The sequence below is a fragment of the Chelmon rostratus genome, chromosome 6 (assembly GCF_017976325.1).
Source record: "Chelmon rostratus isolate fCheRos1 chromosome 6, fCheRos1.pri, whole genome shotgun sequence".
NCBI lineage: Eukaryota > Metazoa > Chordata > Actinopteri > Chaetodontiformes > Chaetodontidae > Chelmon > Chelmon rostratus.
Window position 1 is genome coordinate 20,302,017 of NC_055663.1, and position 18,038 is coordinate 20,320,054.

The window sequence follows — 18,038 nt, forward strand, 5'->3', positions numbered from 1 at the left end:
CATTTTAGGACAGCCTGAGTTGACACAGCTGAGACCTTAGGCTCAAATATTAACCGCAGCTGTGTAAATGCCTCATTAACTGTAACAGCAGCAGCGCCCAGTGCTCTGAAGCCTTATTTCCAGTTCAGAATGTCTTAGATGAAAATGTATTTGCAACATGGTTTACAATCAGTTCTCAGCTGTTCTTAAAGTTCCTGTATCTGCTCACTTGATTGGGTTTGTGGGTGCTGGGACGTTAGACATACAGCAGGCCCATTAGTGTCTGAAATGGAAAAATCCCTGTCTTTTTATTTGGGGAGCGACAACTCACTCAACTTCTATCTGTTCTCATATTTTGTAGTTTTTAGTAACTTAACTGCAGTACAGGAATTTGCATATTGTAAATGTATTGTATTTGTACAGTTTAACTCCTAACCCATACTCAAAGGCTGACCCAAACTGCCATGGCATCTTTAAATGCTTGCAAACAATGCAAAGATTTACAGTCAGTTGCTAAACAGACTGGGACAACATCTCTGCTATTTTCTGGTACAATCTCTGCCACTGGGTGGAGGTATTTTGCAGCATTTCCTGTTTTCAGGATATCCTCTGAAACAGTTCACTCAAACAAATTCATATTATTATAAATGTTTTAGGCATTCTGGCTGGCTGAACTCATTTTGCTTGTACAATTGGGGCCATTGTGCTGGAAAGTAGAACATTTTCCAACTATCCCAAACACATTGAAACATTAGGTTTTGATTTGAGCAGCCCAAAATGAAAAAGCTTCTAAATACAGCTCATTTTTTTATACCAATTCAACAACAGAGGAAACTGTGTAGAAAAAGAGGCAGAGATGCCAGTTTCTCCTCTTACAACACAGTCATTAGACCCTGATGCAATGCAGCAGAACATGTTGTGTCTTGGTGGAAAGGTGAGGTGAGGCTCTCTTTGTCCTGATAGAAATAACTCCATCTCTTGCCTGTTATACTGATATCACTGTGCTGGTGAAGCCATGGTTCTCTCTATATATACAGACGGCCATTCTCAAGGCTCTGCAGAATGGGACTCTGGGAAATAACAGTCTCTGGTAGCTGAGGCGGGTGAATAACCTACAAAATGTAAACACGTTCACTTCAAAATAACCTCAGTGAGATTCTTAAAATTGCAGACTGATCATATAGATAAGTATAAAAGGATCTGAGCCTTCCTGAGCTGGAGACTCTGTGGCCACTTTAACAATGGTGGTTTGGGCATTATTGACCCCAGTATGAGACAAGTTTATCCCCGATGGTGTGGAAAATCAAACCAGACTGTGTTGTCAGTGAGCTGCATCCACTAATGTATCGAGTGAGTTAGTGACCATTTGGAAAATATGTATTATCTGGGGTTACTGTCTGGATTTTAGAGGTTTTCTATGGAGAAGGGTGGCAATTCAATTAATCTGATGATTATTTGTCATTTCATTTTTATAATGCCAGACAATACGTTTTAATATTATATTTTCCACAGCCCTAGGTCTTCACATTGCTTGTTTTGTCTGACAGCCCAAAATCTCAATATATAATAAATGTACAATAGAACCGAAAGAAGAAGCAAATCCTGGTATTTGAGAAGCTTGAACCAGCAATAGTTTGAGATCTTCGCTTGATAAATGAGTCCAAGTATTCACGTCCATTACTGATTAATCGCTCTGGAAATTTTAAGAAATTCTCTTCATATCCCAGAGCCCAAGTCAAAATTGTCAAAAAAACATGGAAAACTATTCAGTTTTGTCTCGTGGAAGACAGAAAAGCATCAATCCTCACATTTGAGAAGTCGAAACCAGTAAACGTTTGACATTTCGGATTGAAAAGCATTAATCGATTACCAAGAGGACGGCCGAGTCATTTATGATGACTGACTTGTTTTATGGTCCAAAAGCATGAATCGTTTATCAAAATTGTTAGCGATTAATCATCTCTTGATCAACTAATTGATCAATCAAGTAATTTCGCTACTACACTAGCACAGAGCATAAACTCGTGGTATTTACAACAATTAGTTCAACTTTATATTGATTTCTTTTTTATTTTCACACACATGTTGATGTATTTGCGTAAAGACCTTCGGGTGCAGCTTCACAGATGTATAAGAGACCCAGTTGAGCTGTCGAATGGCATTTTGTGATCGGAACCCAAAATAATTGTTAGATAAACCTGAAATATGCAAAGAGAAGCACAACAAAGTGAAACAAGTTAGCGAGACATGACACACTGGGGGAGGGAGGGGTGGTTTGTAAAATGTCTTTACAACACTGGACATACACAACACAAAGACACACAGTCCATATTAGGGGATATGGTTTAATTTGGAGACAGAGGCAAAGAAACACACCACACATGAACAAACATTGACCCAAAAAGAACACAGATTCTTTCGGCTACACACTCCGCTATGGGGGAAAAAAACAAAACAAAACGTAAAACTACACAGGTATAAAGCAAGGCTCAAACTAAACAGATAGTTAACTCTTCAACTAAGACAATTATCCACACAAGTTGTTGAAATCCCGATGACCATTAAACTATGTGGACAGCACAAATACTAACATGAAACTTACCACGATTTAGAGGATCCCAACCCCCCCGAAACTGAAACTGATAACGAAGTGAGGGACATGTAGAGATCGAAGTAAAGTCAAAATCAGGCATCTTTTAGAGACAAAAACAAAGCAATACAAAAAAAAAAACTGCTTGACACCACCAAGAGGCCAAACTCAAGACCTGGTCAGGGCGAGGCCACATTGAGAGGCCAGACAATTTTTTTTTTTTTCCAATATAGATTTTTTTTCTTTAATTTCCAATATAAAAAGCTTCACTGGTACAAAATACATATGAACAACCAGTTGTAGAAATTGGAAAGCCTGTGTATGTCTTCTTTTTTTTTCTTTTTCAAATCCCACCCAGTTTCAAAAAATTGATATTGACTGAACAGAAAAACTACTGTATGTATAATACAGATCACATCAAGATGCACCCACTTTGGCTTTCATCAAGACAAGATAAAACATCTATCAAATTATTGGTGGAACATGAACAAAGTCCTACCGATTATCAGACAAGAAAATAACACAAGAATTTTTTTTCCTCTCTTTTCTTTTGGATCAAGACAATATCTATAGAGATGCAAAGCTACCACACTGTCAAAAAAATAGCACTTCAGAATATGAAAACACAGAACAAAGAAACTGATTGTTAGAGCTTGAACGGGATTTGTGATGGAAGCCCCTGAAGTGAGTCAAGTTCCTGTTGGGACCGCTGTGGACTGTACATTGTGCTTTTTTTTTTCTTTTTTTGAATTTTTATTCATTCACAGTAACACTTCACCATACTCTGCACATCTCCACAGATCTGCAATCATTTCAGTGTTTGACACACCATTTTATCATTAGAGATCTTATTAACATTGCACCCAAGTTGTCTCTCTTTTTGACTTAAATGAATCCAAAGCAAATTCCCTGACACGTCTGACCACCAATCGTTTGTATCGCAAAGTGTTACAGTACACATGTTCACACTCACTAAGAAAGAGGTTTAACCTTCAAATGTATAGGGAAGTTTATTGTTTATCTACAATTTTTTAACCAACTGTTCAAATTGAGTACATCACAATACACATTTACCAATAACTCAACACACAGAGTTGGGGGGAGGGGGGCATGAGCAGGTGACAAGAGCTTTCATGACACTGGCATAAATAGACAAAAAAGGCTAACTGCAGCAATCTCTAAACCAAGGCCTAATAAGGATGTGTAGGCAGTTTCTAGACGTATATATGGCACTTTGAATATTGTATTGCATTTGGATAGAAAAAACACACTGTAAAAAGCACATGCCCATATTAAAAAGTGAAATCAGTGGTACCTTGAAAATGTTGGGATTATAATCACACACACAACATTCTGCAAAAGTGATTAGCTCCCACAATTGTGCTTAACGTTTCCTTACAAAACTACGACACTTTCCTCGAGCACTGCATCAAATTTGGTACCTTTTCATTTTTTTTTGGAATATTTATGTATTTTGAGAAAAGGAAAAAAAAATCCAAACTAAAAAAGGTCAAATGGTGACAATTGTGCATTTTGTGTCGTAATTCCTGTGTGTCTAGTTTCACACACAAAAAAGCCCCTGAGTTGACAACTGTTTAGCGCCATCAGGTACGCAGTTTTAGGGAACCCTTCTTTGGGGGTGAAGCGGTTGTTATTTTGTAGTACAACAGACAAAATACCACCCCGGTAAAAATAAACAAGTGTAAACTTTGTGTTGAAAAAATGGAATGTATCTGTAAACCAACACTATTGTGGTGGATTTAGTAGTATTAATGTGCTGTGCATCGTGTGCGACTGAAACATGACGGTGGAAGTCACTTAAAAGAACAATCAGCAAAAAACTAACATTTAAAAAAAGCAAGTGTGAGCGTGTTTATTAAATGTGCAGAGACCCACAGGTCGTGTTGTGTCCAAGTGATCTCTTCTTCAGGGGCTCCCACATTTGCAACCACAGAAAGTGTTTTGTGTGTTGCAGTGTGTGCATGTGTGCGAGTGTGTGCATGTAAGGAAAACAAGGTAATATTACAGGAAAGTATGTTGTGTGAATTCAAAAACACTGAGTTTGACACATGGGCACTTTAACAACAAAATAAAACAAAAAGACATTGTCTGGCATCTGTATGATTAACAGACATTGTAAATCATCATCTTTCAACATGAGGCATCCAAACTAAACCAAAGTGAAACATCCATTAATTAATTAATGAGAAATTCACAGAAAGTCAACCAGACGTACCGCGAAAGTTGAACACTAAATTTCTCTTAAACACAGGAAAGAAATTAAAGTCTACATACTGTGACCCTTGAAAAAAAGTATTTTTTTCCCAGAAATCGAAATTACAATTAATGCAGAGGAACTTTTGACTTAAAGTGTTTAATTTACTATAAATGACCCTCAAGCAGTCACGCTGATCAAACTGATTTTTAGTTGTCTTTAAAAATGTAATACACTGAAGACCCCCCCGACACAGATGACATTACAACATAATCTACAAAAAACCCAAAGTTTTGCCTGGGTTCTGTTAGTTAAACTTCTATAGATTCAATGGTATAAAATATAGGTAATCTAAGTGTGCATTTAAACCACAGATTGTCTATTTGTGAATCAGTTCTAAAAAAGTTGACTCATGTAGGTAGTCATTCCTCTAAACAGAGCAAATGTACCTTTTATTGTGCCATCAATAGTTCAAAAAAAGGTAAATACACAGGGTATTTTTGTAAATGAAAAGAAAATATATTTTGAAATAGCCTTGGTGTAAATCTTCACACTGCCCGCAAAATGTAGAGATCATTACAGAGCACTGAGAGGGGTTTTACTGGTCAGACTTTCAAAAGTGTTGGAAAGTGGTCTGTAGCGCTTTTTTTTTTTTTTTTAAAGAAGCCAACATATTGCTAATGGCACCAAATAGCACAGATGTGTGCCAATCCCTGTATTCAACTTTCAAGTGAACTTTACTGAGAGAGGTAAAAAGAAAGCAACATTAAAAGAAAAAAAACAAAAAACAAAGCTAAATGAAAATAAGAAATCCCACAGGTTTTTAAAACATTCGCAAAAAAAAGTCTCTTAAATGAACTCAACGCAGGTACGTTTTCACATTGATTTGCTTGACCTCTCTCCCACCTGTCACATTTCTATACAGAACAAAAAAAAAAAAAAAGAATATACATGCAGAAAAATCAGGTTGAGCTAAGGTCAAGGGTCAGTGGGTGGCCAGGTATTGGTCAGGCGAGCTTAGAGAGACATCACAGACAATGGTGGGATGATGAGGCCAGGAGTTTGGCTTGGCTTTCAACATCATGAAGACATGCTAGGCTAATGATGAGCAAACAGGCATGGAGATTTGTTCTAAAAAAGGAACAAAACACGAAAGGAAGAGAGAGAGAGAGAGAGAGAAAGAGAGAGAGAGAACACAAAGAGGAGAGAAGAGAAAGTTAGGGGTACAGCACAAGAATCGTTTAGCCATGAGGCACAAAAACCAACAAAAACAATGCCAATCACCACATACAGTAAGGACAGTGCGGTAAACATTTCCCCCCCTTCTTTCTCCCGACACACAACAACAGTACACAGATTTAAGGAAGTGACACCACCAGGACATATGGCAGAGACTCCAACATGCACAAACTGTATACTTGGCACCCAAACAGATCCATCTAGAGCCAGTCCCTTGTGGGAGACTTGGAGGATGGATGGAATGACTGGAAGAGGTTGTTAATAGAGAAAAGAGAGAGGTAGCCTAGCTCATCATGGCTTAGATAATGACAGAGAGAAAGAGTGGGAGACAGAACAAGTTTGAGATGGGAGTAAAGACTGAAGGATTTAGAGAGTAAAAGATTTTCACATTAAGAATGAGAAACGAACGAGACAGACACAGGTAAAAAGCCAAACACAGGTTGAAGCTCTGAGCTTGGGGTCTACGTGGCCTGGCTTCAGCCCTTCAACACAATAACTGAACCTTAGTCAACCTGTCTAGCTTCACCTGAAGGCAATGAAATGGCATGGAAACACACCTGATGCTCTCCACTAATTACAGTGACACAAAATACCTCCAGCGAACACTGACTCCAGTGATAGTCATAAATAATCATATACATTAGAATATTTAATCCGACTCAAATTACATGATAAAACCGCAGGAATGAAATACAGTAAAATGTGGAAAGATCATTGCAACCATTTTTTAGGAATAGGGTGAGTCTCCCTCCTGTGGTGGGCTCCTTTCCCCCTGCCCCACTGAGTCTCTGCTGTGGTGACCTTGGCTGGAGGGTGAACTTACCCTAGCAGTGCTAGCATTAGAGCTGGGGAGGGGGGGAAGGCCCCGGGGCTAGGATCAGTAGGGTTTGCTGTCATTCTTGGAGCGTTTCAGCTGAACCTTCAGCCTCTTCATTCCGATCTGGAAACCATTCATGGCCTGGATGGCAGCTTGCGCAGAGACCGGATTGTCATAGCTGACGAACCCTGAGACCAAAAAAGTGGACGACATGTGTTACATACATTTGAAGAGCAACTTAACAACCTGTTTTTCTTGAACACGCCGTCTTCATGTGTTCACAAATTGCCTTCAACCCAACTACTGTCTGTCACATGATCTCAATCTTTTTTCAGATTACAGCTCAGAATGAAAGTTGTGCAACTACAGTTGCATACATTTTGGATGACTACCAGAGATAATATGTAGTATCTGAACTGAGGTGACATTATTTTGTACTTCAAGGTCATAGTGATAGAATAGATAGATAAAACTGATGCCAGAAACAACTGACAGTATAATTAAAGGACTGAAAATATAATTTAATAACTCATAAGGTGTATTTGGTATTACTAAAAATACAAGTGAACTAACTCTTCAGCAAATTTTCCAGATAATTTTTAGTAGCAAAATCTGGGTAATATGGCGCTAAAGCACCTGGTCTGCCTATAGTCTCACGACTTGTTACAAAGTTAAAAAAGAAAAGATCAGTTTTAAAAGCTGGTTACGTCATCTATCAAGCAAAAAAATATATTTTACTGGTTACAGCTTCTTCTATGTGAGGACTGGCTGGTGTTCTGTTCATAAAAACTGCACAATTTCAAGTTGCAATACTGCAGTCATTTGACACTAAATACATTCAAAATATTACAACTTTAACAGTAATGAGAACAATCCTGAAAACTCCAGTCAATAAAATGAAAGACAAATAATTTTTCTGTATCAAAATTCATGTTTTCAAGTAATACTTGAACAGTGTAAAATGAATGGCATATTTTAAAAGCATTAAGCTGCAACGACAAGATTAAACCAATTAATGTTGTGCAAACACAAAAACACTCGTTCTGCATTTTTGTACACATTGCGGGCAGCGCAACGCTTCAATGAGCATGACCATGAGGGGAAAGGACATGACACAGGTTTGAACTGCACTGAAGACACAAACTGAGAACTGATGTAGCTTGTGACTGTCACACACTTACAACTAAGAAATGGTGCAGAAAAAAATAAACTTGTGCATAAATGTTGCTTACTGTCGATCAATACTGATTCAGCTTCATTTGAACGGGAGGCCAAGGTAGGAAATTTATGATGGCACAGTGGCAATCTAATATCCATAGTACGACGTAGCATGTTGGTAGGCATATCAGTTTCATATTGTGGTGCCAGCACACTTACCAAAGCACTTGCTCAGATTGGTCTGTTTGTCAATGAAGACTTTGGCAGAGACCACATTTCCAAAAGGCATAAACATCTGCAGAAGATCCTGGTCTCCGAACTCCTGGGGCAGGTGGTAGATGAACAGGTTGGCGCCCTCTGGCCCTACTCCATTTGGTAAGAAAAACAGAAACTCAAGTTAGATGCATTTAGACTGTATACACATGAACAAATTGTTAATTGTCATGCTAATGTAATTTAGAAAACAGATGAAAAACTTTGTTAATGAAACAGTCTGAAACAAAAGCTTTAAAAAAAAAAAAAAAGGTGAACAATTTGAAGATGAGATGCCAGAGTGTGTTGGTGCGGGCTGAGGAACTGCTCACCTTCCTTCTGGCTGCCAGCAATGCTCTGCTGCAGGAGAGACTGGCCGTAGAGGGACGGCAGGGCGGAGGCTGTGTACTGCTGCATCCCTGAGTAGGCCTGGGTCAGAGCGTCCATGGAGCTGGCTGCTGACCCATTGGCCATGGAGGCACCCAAGCCTCCATTCATGGCCCCCATACCTGTAAAACAGAAACAAGTGAATGTGTTGTACAGTCATAACTGAGCAGAAAATTATTCTGAGGTTGATACTGAAAGCAGTATGAAATGTTTTAGCCACCGGGGGCAGAAAAGCATTTACAAACAAAGCTTGTACAGTTACACTCCCTGGCCACTGTTACAAGAGATCTTCCACATATTCAACCTTCACAAAGCTTATATGGACAGTTTCTGTTCAACCTTCCAAGAGGTGTTAATTTATGATAATTATTACTGTTGTACCTGTTGTAGTTAATGGTGGCATTGTACTGGACTGCATTATATTGGCATGTGTCTAATAACATGAAATAACCCATTACTGATTCCCCAAGGGAGGGAAGTTTGGTGTTACAGCAGCACAATGAGATAAACAAGTACAGATGAATACAGAAAATTGATGAGAATAAATAATTGAAAGCGTATAAAATAATATAATAAGATAGAAATTACAAAGAACATTAAACTCAAAACCAAAAATACATCCCGCCTCCTCATGTTAGGAAATGGGTTCGACAAAACAGAAACCCCTCAGTATAATACAGACCTCAATAATAAACATGCAGGTGAATTTGTGCTAGCAGACTGGCAGCAACAGAACAACACAAGCGTGCCATTCCAGGCAGTCAAAACTCCCAGACACTGATATATTTTTTTGTCTTTCTGCTGCCTAGTGCTCAAAACTGGTTAATGCAGCATTGAAGATAATGTGCAATTGTTAGCAATTATGTGAATTTCTTTTAGCTTAAATTAAGCAACTCAAAAGGACATTCTTACCACTGACGCTGCTGGTGAGAGCGTTGAGGTTGAGGCCCACAGAGGTCCCAGTGAGACCCTGTAGGGTGCCCAGAGATGCCAAGGTGTTCATGGCAGCACCTGCGCTGGACCCTGCTGTTGAACCGCCTGTTGAAAGGCAATAAAAAAATAAAAAAAAAAGATTTAAAAAAAAAAGGACATATGCATTACCACAGGGGAGACTTGCTCATGTTCTAACACCACATATCACTCTAAACGCCTGGCATCTTTGCCACAAATTGCTCTGGTTATGAGCGGATGACACAGCAGTGAGGGGGCAGTTAAAAATCTGTCTCTTAATGAGAAGAGGTCATTACCGCAGCAGCAATATGCTAAACTCAGACAGATGGAGCCAATGTATATTTACACAGATTAAAAGGGAAATGGGGGCTCTCATAAAATTTTATATGTGGGTGATTAACTCCCATAAAATAAATGAGGAATGGCTAAGGGCCGTTAGGCAAATAGCAGATCAGGGAGGTTTGCAGAGCGGTTGATAGGTGCAATCACAGCAGCAGGACAATTTACTGCGAAGGCATATTATTTATCTCAATGGGACTTTTATTTAGATTTAGATTTAAAGGTTACATCTTAAGATAAACACAAGTGGATTTATTTTGTAATTATGACCAAAAGTTATCAAAACTCAGCAAGAAAACCACATCCATAAACAAGTATTGAACTAAAATGACCATTGTAAAGCCAACTGCAATAGGTTTTGGCTCAACCTGGATGCTTAATACTGAATGCACAGTACATGCAACATACTGTAAGTTCAGCTCATGTTAGTGCCTAATTACCTGGACTAGCCAGGGCTCCCAGGGCTCCACTGTTTGTAGACAGGGCGCTGGTGGAGGTCGGGCTGCCAGAACTCTGGGCTGCAGCCGCAGCAGCAGCTAATGTAGCCAAGTTCTGTAGCTGAAGGGGATTCACACCTGCTGCGAGAATGAAAAAAAAAAACAGAGGCGATTATCAAAGAATTCCAAATTTATGCTCAAGCTCTCGCAGACCTTTCCAGAAAATCTGAGAAGGAACAAACAATCCAGAACGCAAGCACAGAGACATCTTTCGAATTTAAGATAGTTCACCGATCCAAAGTTATTTTTCTTCATCTGTACTTGTCTGAAAATGTATTTTCCCAATCACATTTAAGGCATTGCATTTGGTAACTTTGGCATCATTAGCTGCGTTGCCATTGCCCCTAGAAATGCGCAAATCCTAAATATCGCAATAAAAAAACGGTAATGGAAACACCTAAATTTCGAAAATCCTCTCAAATATCGCAAAAACATTTTTATGCTCTCATGAGGTGGTTTTTCAGACGTGTCGATATTAAAGTGTATCGCAAAAGTGTAAAGGAAACACTTTTTTCGCATTTACTAGTCATTTAGACGTTTTGGGCCGGCCACTTGCAGTCAGATATAACGTCCTGTTAATTTTGTCTTGTATGAATTATAATTGTTTAATTATTGGTTTCTGGATCTCAATAAGTAGCAGACAAAAACACTACAGCTGTTCCAGCTGTCATGCTGGCTGATCTGTTAAAGACAATCTGACAGCTGTGATCTCGTCCTGTGCGCACTTTGCAAAATCTAATCATTCCGTTTTCATTAATAGTGAGACGAACTTTAAAGACACACGTGCGCACAGATGTACAGCACGGTGTTTGCGATTGTGATGAGTATGTGCACCTCAGCTATGTGGGAGACACGCGTGCACGGCATTAACTTTAATATTTACACATAATTGCTGATACAAAATATGTTCAAAGGACACTTCAGTAATTCACAGTCCTGTATTCTGCTGCTGCTCCGACGGCGCGAGCTGACGCTGTCAAAGCGAGCCTCAAGTGATAAATAATAAGCCATTACAATCAGTGATCATTCTAAGTTAACAGATCATTTCTTTATTTCACCTTCAGCATTTGTGCATTCGAGTATGCGCAATCCTGCAAGGCCAGGAGCATGCATGTGCTTTTTAATTGTAGGGCTTTGTGTTAAGTTTTACCAACGCACAGCACGCAAACACATCTCGCGGGACGTCCGAGAATTTACAAGAATTTCGGCTGGTTCACAAAACACTGTTCAATGGAAACACCTGCAAGTCGCATTTGAACTTTGCCAAAATTTCAGAAATATCGCTTTTATTTTGCGAACAACTGTAATGGAAAAGCAGCTATTGTACTGAAAAAAATATATATAATAAAAAAATCCAAATATCATTTTCAGATACTACAGAAATTATACTTCAACATGCAAAACCAGCCCATCATAATTACGGTATGTGTTGTTTCTAGCTTTAAACATTGGTGGATTGTTTTCCCTCACAGCTCTATTGCTTTTTTATTTCACAAAGTCATGGTTATATGCTGTGTGTTTGCCTTTAAGCAGCCTGCACAGGCCTAGAATAGCAGCGCTGATTATTAATGTGCCACTAATCTGAAGGAGTACTGTGATTTACTGCAGTTAAAGCCACGTGGGCGTAGAGCACTGAGTCACAAGGTTGGTGACATGAAAAGTGTCGGCTTGTTCAATTAAAGAGGATGACTTAAGAAAATCTCGACATCTGAACGGGTGAACTCACCTCCTAGCCTCTGAATACCATTGAAACTGCCTTGGTTACTGGTAGATGTGGCCTGTTGGAGCAACTGTTGGGGAATGAAAAGAAAGAATGAATCAAACAGGAGACACATAATTAGGTTTTAAATTATCACCAAAATAAAAATTAAATAAAAATAAAATTGTCCTTTTGAATTCCAGAACAATGTTCAATGTGTGTTGCCATTACACTGTAAATATGAGAACAAAGATTAGAGGTCATGATCTTGGCTTTCATAAAATTGTCTTTAAATATGTGATACTAACTGCTGTTTATTTGTTCAGTGAGAAACACATTTTATCCATGATTTAAGCCCCATTTACACTCGTCATTTCAAGAATCTCAGATCCAGATAAAATAACTTAACTAACACTTAGGAATTGTGACTGTCAACAGAAACGCAGACATGTAGCTGATGACAATCTGTTTTTGTTTTCTCGGTTCCCAGGAGGAGTAGTAATGTACCTGAAGCTGTTTGGCTAGTGGTGAAGAACAGAAATAATTATTCTTCTGGTATATTTAGCAGTTTACTTCATTAATAACAGTTTAGCTAGCCTTAGACAACTATTTATAACCTACAAACACATGAACGAATTATATTCACGAAGCACAAGCAAGACAAGTTTTGTCATCTTCACAAAACTTGTGTTCACAAGCCACTCCCTCACGCATACAAATTGATACTCTCCCGCCCCCACAGATGATTCAGTGGCTGAAGTGATCAGGGATCAGGCAAACACCACAGCAGGTCAATGCACCTCATATCTGATCATATGTGCAGAGATTGCTGAAGCGGTTTTTGCTGTTGAATGAGAAAAATGGTCAATTTCAGTGTAATTTTATCTGGCGTTATAACACAGACAGAGAAGACAGGCAAAGGATGTATCAACAAAATGAGAGAGTGAGTGGCTATTTCCACAGACCACTTACTGACACTACAGAGGGAGTACAGATAAAGATTACATACACATCTTGGAAAGACAGATGCATTTACACCTTTTCAACATCTGGCTAGAAAGAGTCTCAAACCTCTTCAGAGGGTGATTTGAGCAACTGGATTTCAATGTGTCTTGGATACATTTAGCTTTTTCTGAGATCAGAGAGCTAGAGATCAAGAGTCCAAATGGGGTCTGACTTTGCAATCCACCAACAACACCAGGGCACGCTTGTACAGAAACTTTGCACCATGACGCTATCTGGTTTGTTAAGAAAATATTACCAAGTGGCAGGTGTGTTTTTGATACAAAATCCCTCCATTTCCCTTTATTCAAAATGAATGTGATATTAGGACGGACTAAACTGCCGATCAGTCAGTTTAATCATTGCCTGTCACGACTTACTGTGCAGTGATTTCAATATCTCTAGTTTTCCTCCTAGAACCACAAACAGCTCAGCTGTTCATGGTATGTCCATGTTTAAGTCACATGCTCATTGGTTTGGAATCAGAGTAGGCACAAGCAAGTCACATGCCAGTGTCCTTGAGCAAGAACAAACTGAGTGAGACAAGATTCCTATTCTGAGCTGAAGAAAATCAGTTTACAGTTCAGGTCTGAATACTGTGCAGCATTTCAAATTATAATATAACCTTTTATTTATTTGCATTCTGCACTATCGTACTGTCTACATGTATTGGGCCTATGATAAATTAATCTTCTTGACAGTTTAATAATTCCACATTTTTCCAAAAGGTTTGAGGCCTACCAGGCTGCCTGTATTGTAGACAAAATGGCTGCTGAATTTCCATCCAGAACAGTCACTGTTTGACAATGACAATGTGATTCAATAACAACAACATATCCCTGAGAAAAATCCTGCCTTTGTGACACTTTAATTTTTTCAGTGTTTGCTGCGACTGTGTGGTCTGTTCGGACATGAACCTAAGCACCTCGCAAACATTGTATTTTTTACCTGTCTAATGCATTGCCTTATATGTGTTCCTTTATATTGTCAGGTAGTTCTGTTCTGGCCATACCTGTAATTTGCAAGAGCCTCAAGAGGCTCATACAGTCAACCATGGCTAAACATTTTGCAGGGATTGAAACTAAACCATAGGGGTGCACGATAGTTATCGGTCCGATAATTATCGGCCCGATAACAGGAAATTATGACGTCATTCCGATAAGTCCGATATCATGACGAATAGCTCCGATAACATATGTGTTTTTGTCAGCACGGCAGTACCTCGCTCCCACGATGAGACCCGAATGGCCTGCAGTGAATGCTGCGTTCATGTGACGTTGGCATAATCAGAAAAACTCATTGCACTGGAAAAATGTAAGAATACCTCCTCATGCCAGAAAACAACTCGTTAACTTGGTCATAATTTTGGTAGTTGCTGACTTGAATTAACATTCAACATTATGTTACATATAAGAAATAGAAACATTAACTTAAAAAGGCTGGCCGAAAGAACGACTACCAAACGAGGGAACGGGGGAATGTACGTGACACCGTGAATGCAGCATGCGGCACAGCGTGCTTATGAAAACAGAGTTCAGACTTTTTCGAAGTTTCCGAAGAAGACAGTTCGCTGGTTATTCGTAACAAATGTTCCAAGCGAGTTCCACGAGGAGCGAGAAATGGCACGAGCTTTAATACTTCAAACCTGGTCAGCCACCTGAAACATAACCACCGCTTTGACGGAGTTTGGAAAGCGTATGAGGACGCCCGGCCTGCTAAAGACGCTAACGTTAGCAAGCCAGCCGCAAAGAAGCCACCGGGACGGACACACGTTGGCGAGGCTTTCGAAGAAGATATTTGCCAAAGATGACCCACGGGCTAAGGTTATTGAAGGTTTAATCATGGACATGATGGCGCTTGCCTTACTATGGACTGCCCTTCTTCAGTTTGTTTACATAGATAAGTCTAAGAAAGGGATCATGTATCTATGTATGTATGACATAGAAGCCCGACGCGAAGCGGTGGGGTTTATTTCTCCATAGGAACATGCTCACTGTACGTTATCCCACTTAGAACACGACTTACTACTAAAGCATTCAATAATGTGACATAAAATAGTGATTAAAACATATTTTATTGATTTAAAATGAGCCTACTCTCGTCTGTCGCATTTCTCACTGTGCAGCGGCTCTGAAAGTAAACACGTACGTTGCGTAGCAACCGTACTCTACTGTGAAAATGTATTCCTTACAGTTATTCAGAGAAATCATGTCAAATGTGAGGAAGTGACGGGATATCCCAGACCTGAGAGAGACAAAGCTGGCGACAGAGTTTGGTTTACCGCAATTATTTTGTACTGATGGATGCTGATTTCGGTGTTTAGCATCTTACCTTAAAAAATCTAATCTAACTTGTGTCAGGGCATTCATTTTCTATGTATATTTATTTTCTGTAAACTTCTGGAATGCACTTTTTCAGTTTCTAATCCATGTATTTGCATCAATTCAAGTGGCCTTTATTTTTTATATCAGTAAGTAATACACCTTATTTAAATTGATGTGAGATATCAAATAGGTTTGTTTGATAGCTTTAAGAAATTGTTTGAGAGGCTTGCCAGTAGTTTGTCGTTGGAAAAATAAATATCTCTTCATTTAAAGAGTCAAACTGTTTTTGGTTTTGTTTGTGGTATTGATGTCATGATGTTAGGTATATGTGTGTGTTATCGGTTATCGGTATCGGCCTTTAGGAGCTGAAAGTTATCGGTTATCGGTATCGGTTTTAAAAAACAGTCATCGTGCATCCCTACTAAACCATATGATAATACATGAGTAACTGTGCAGCACAGCAGGGGCTTTGTGTTTGACCAACACTTACAGCCAGGTACTGCGGCGTGAGGGTCCCCAGGCCGGCCAAGTTTCCCCAGGTGGAGGCGCTGTTGAGCTGCTGAATCTGCTGTACGAGCTGCTGCTGCAGGCGCCGCTGCTCCTTATCTCTCTGTGTGTCTGCAAACTTCACCACCAAAGGTGAGGAACAGCCCTGAAGCAGTGAAGAGGTCAGAGACATTAGGCCAACTTAGAAGCACACTGAAGAATTCAAAGTGTATTTACCAATGCAAGGACACAGTCATTGCAAGGAATTTTTCAAAAGGGGGGCATCATCTACACCTCAAGACAATTTTTATGCCTGTTGCATTCAAATCAATGCTAACACACAGAGGACATCTGCCATGCATAGCTGAGCCAGGCCACATTCCAGCAGGGGCACAGGATAATGCTGCAGACAGTGAATCTTTTTAGTGCTTTAAGGAGCTGAATTGAGTCAACAGACAAGCAGACAAGAGATGGAGACAACATTTAAAACATGACATTCAAATGGAGAATATGTCAGCAGACATCAACATGAAAAATGCATTACAGTACACACAGTCTCACAAACAAAAAGTCACATACTGTTCAGACAGACGCATGGACACGAGGCATGCGGTGCAAAAGTATTTTGAGAGTTGAGAGCCAGACAGGGACCAGGCTGGACAGGGAAAATGGCTTCTGAACCAGCAGCACCTCCCATGGCAGCTGAGAATTGGGGAGGTTATGATATGGGGGGAAATAGGTGACACCACTACTGGGGTCAGCGTTTAATCTGGTAGGAGGAGTGTTATGTTTGGTTGGGCTCCTAATTAGACTTGGTCTGATGCTTCACTGGGGAGCCTCTGACCTGCTAGCTGTCAAATTACTGCTGCTCCACTTCCATGAAGACACCATTGGCTACACGATGACATGGACCCAGTTTTTGAAGAAATCTAATAGGGTAGCTGCTCCAGGCTAGGTTAATGCTTTGTTAACCTATATTTGATAGTGTGGTCTCTTTTCTCTGTGGTCCAAAATATAGATTGATTATGGCAGACTGTGATGGCTAGGCTCGACAATACTATCAAAATCAATAAGTGAGATGCATTTAGTTCAGCCCAAAATTAGAGATGACAGCAATTCTCGCCATGTCCCGTTAGCTCCGGATTAAGCAGCTATGTGAGAGGCAATTTTTCAAATTTTATTCAATTATTTTGCAGACGACAAAGTAATTTTGTAATTGGCAAGAGTGGTTTTGGAAATGACTCATGCTCTGTGATGAATGGACGCCATCTGCTTGGACAGGTTCTTCATCTTTCCAACACAAGAGGGCAGCAGAATGTATGAGGGGGAAGGGGGGAAGATGAGAAATAGGTGCTAAGGGGTACAGTACCTCCATAGTCTGAGAGTGATGCATGGTTTTGATTGCATTCTGTGCCATTGCCCTGGTAGCAAATGTGACAAACGCACAGCCTGTAGGGGGGGAACAATAGGAGAGGGGGGGAGGGAGGGAGGGACAAGAAGAAACAAAACAAGACAAAAAGGTTTGGACAACTCGTTATGAACCCCAAAAAAAACACATTACAGTACAGAGAATGGCAACTCCCAAGCACACAGAACCACCCTCACTGGTTAGCACACGGAGAAAGAACACAACAAGGAGAACAGTAACACGTGTCACATGAGGCACAGTGATCGACGGATTAAATTGCCACCCAAAGAGGCTTGACTATGTGGTGTCATGGTGAAACAGTCAACGTGATTATATACACATAAAATGCACACATAAATACACACTGAAAGGCTTTGATATGCTAAAATATGTAAGATCTGGAAACATCAAAAGGGTATTACGGTCCATTTCAAATTGTGGGTACACTGCACACATCTACTGGGAAAAAAAGCAAAAATTCATGGCTAACTGTCTCTGCTAAGAGGTTTAATCGTATACATCGGCACGAGAGCCTTGCACTGTCTGCAATCTAAGTCTTTATGCAGTAGAAAGCTACGTAGGAGATGCAACGACAGACTAATTCCAGCCTTTGTAGAGTGTGATGAAGGAGGCGGTAAAGGAGGAGCTGAGCCGAGCCGCCTGCCAGCTGAGCCCACGAACACCAGCAGCCAGTG

General features: G+C 39.9%; 1 protein-coding gene across 5 annotated transcripts in view; it reads right to left on the reverse strand.

The window, feature by feature from the left end:
- Positions 1 to 3,269: 3,269 nt before the first annotated feature.
- The window catches only part of LOC121608426 (CUGBP Elav-like family member 2), a 32,397-nt gene continuing 17,628 nt past the window's right edge, over positions 3,270 to 18,038 (reverse strand). The window contains exons 6-14 of one of the 5 annotated variants that reach the window (XR_006006913.1): positions 17,305 to 17,384; positions 15,940 to 16,101; positions 12,151 to 12,214; positions 10,368 to 10,505; positions 9,550 to 9,675; positions 8,583 to 8,759; positions 8,218 to 8,364; positions 6,847 to 7,028; positions 3,270 to 5,915 (exon numbers count right to left, since the gene is read on the reverse strand). Coding sequence is in view for 4 of the 5 variants with exons in the window: in XM_041939693.1 (XP_041795627.1) it covers positions 6,901 to 7,028; positions 8,218 to 8,364; positions 8,583 to 8,759; positions 9,550 to 9,675; positions 10,368 to 10,505; positions 12,151 to 12,214; positions 15,940 to 16,101; positions 17,305 to 17,384 (1,022 nt within the window). In the remaining variant the exon portion in view is untranslated. Of the gene's footprint in view, positions 7,029 to 8,217; positions 8,365 to 8,582; positions 8,760 to 9,549; positions 9,676 to 10,367; positions 10,506 to 12,150; positions 12,215 to 15,939; positions 16,102 to 17,304; positions 17,385 to 18,038 lie in introns of all 5 variants that reach the window. The other 4 variants (XM_041939696.1, XM_041939694.1, XM_041939695.1 and 1 more) reach the window with 4 other exon arrangements.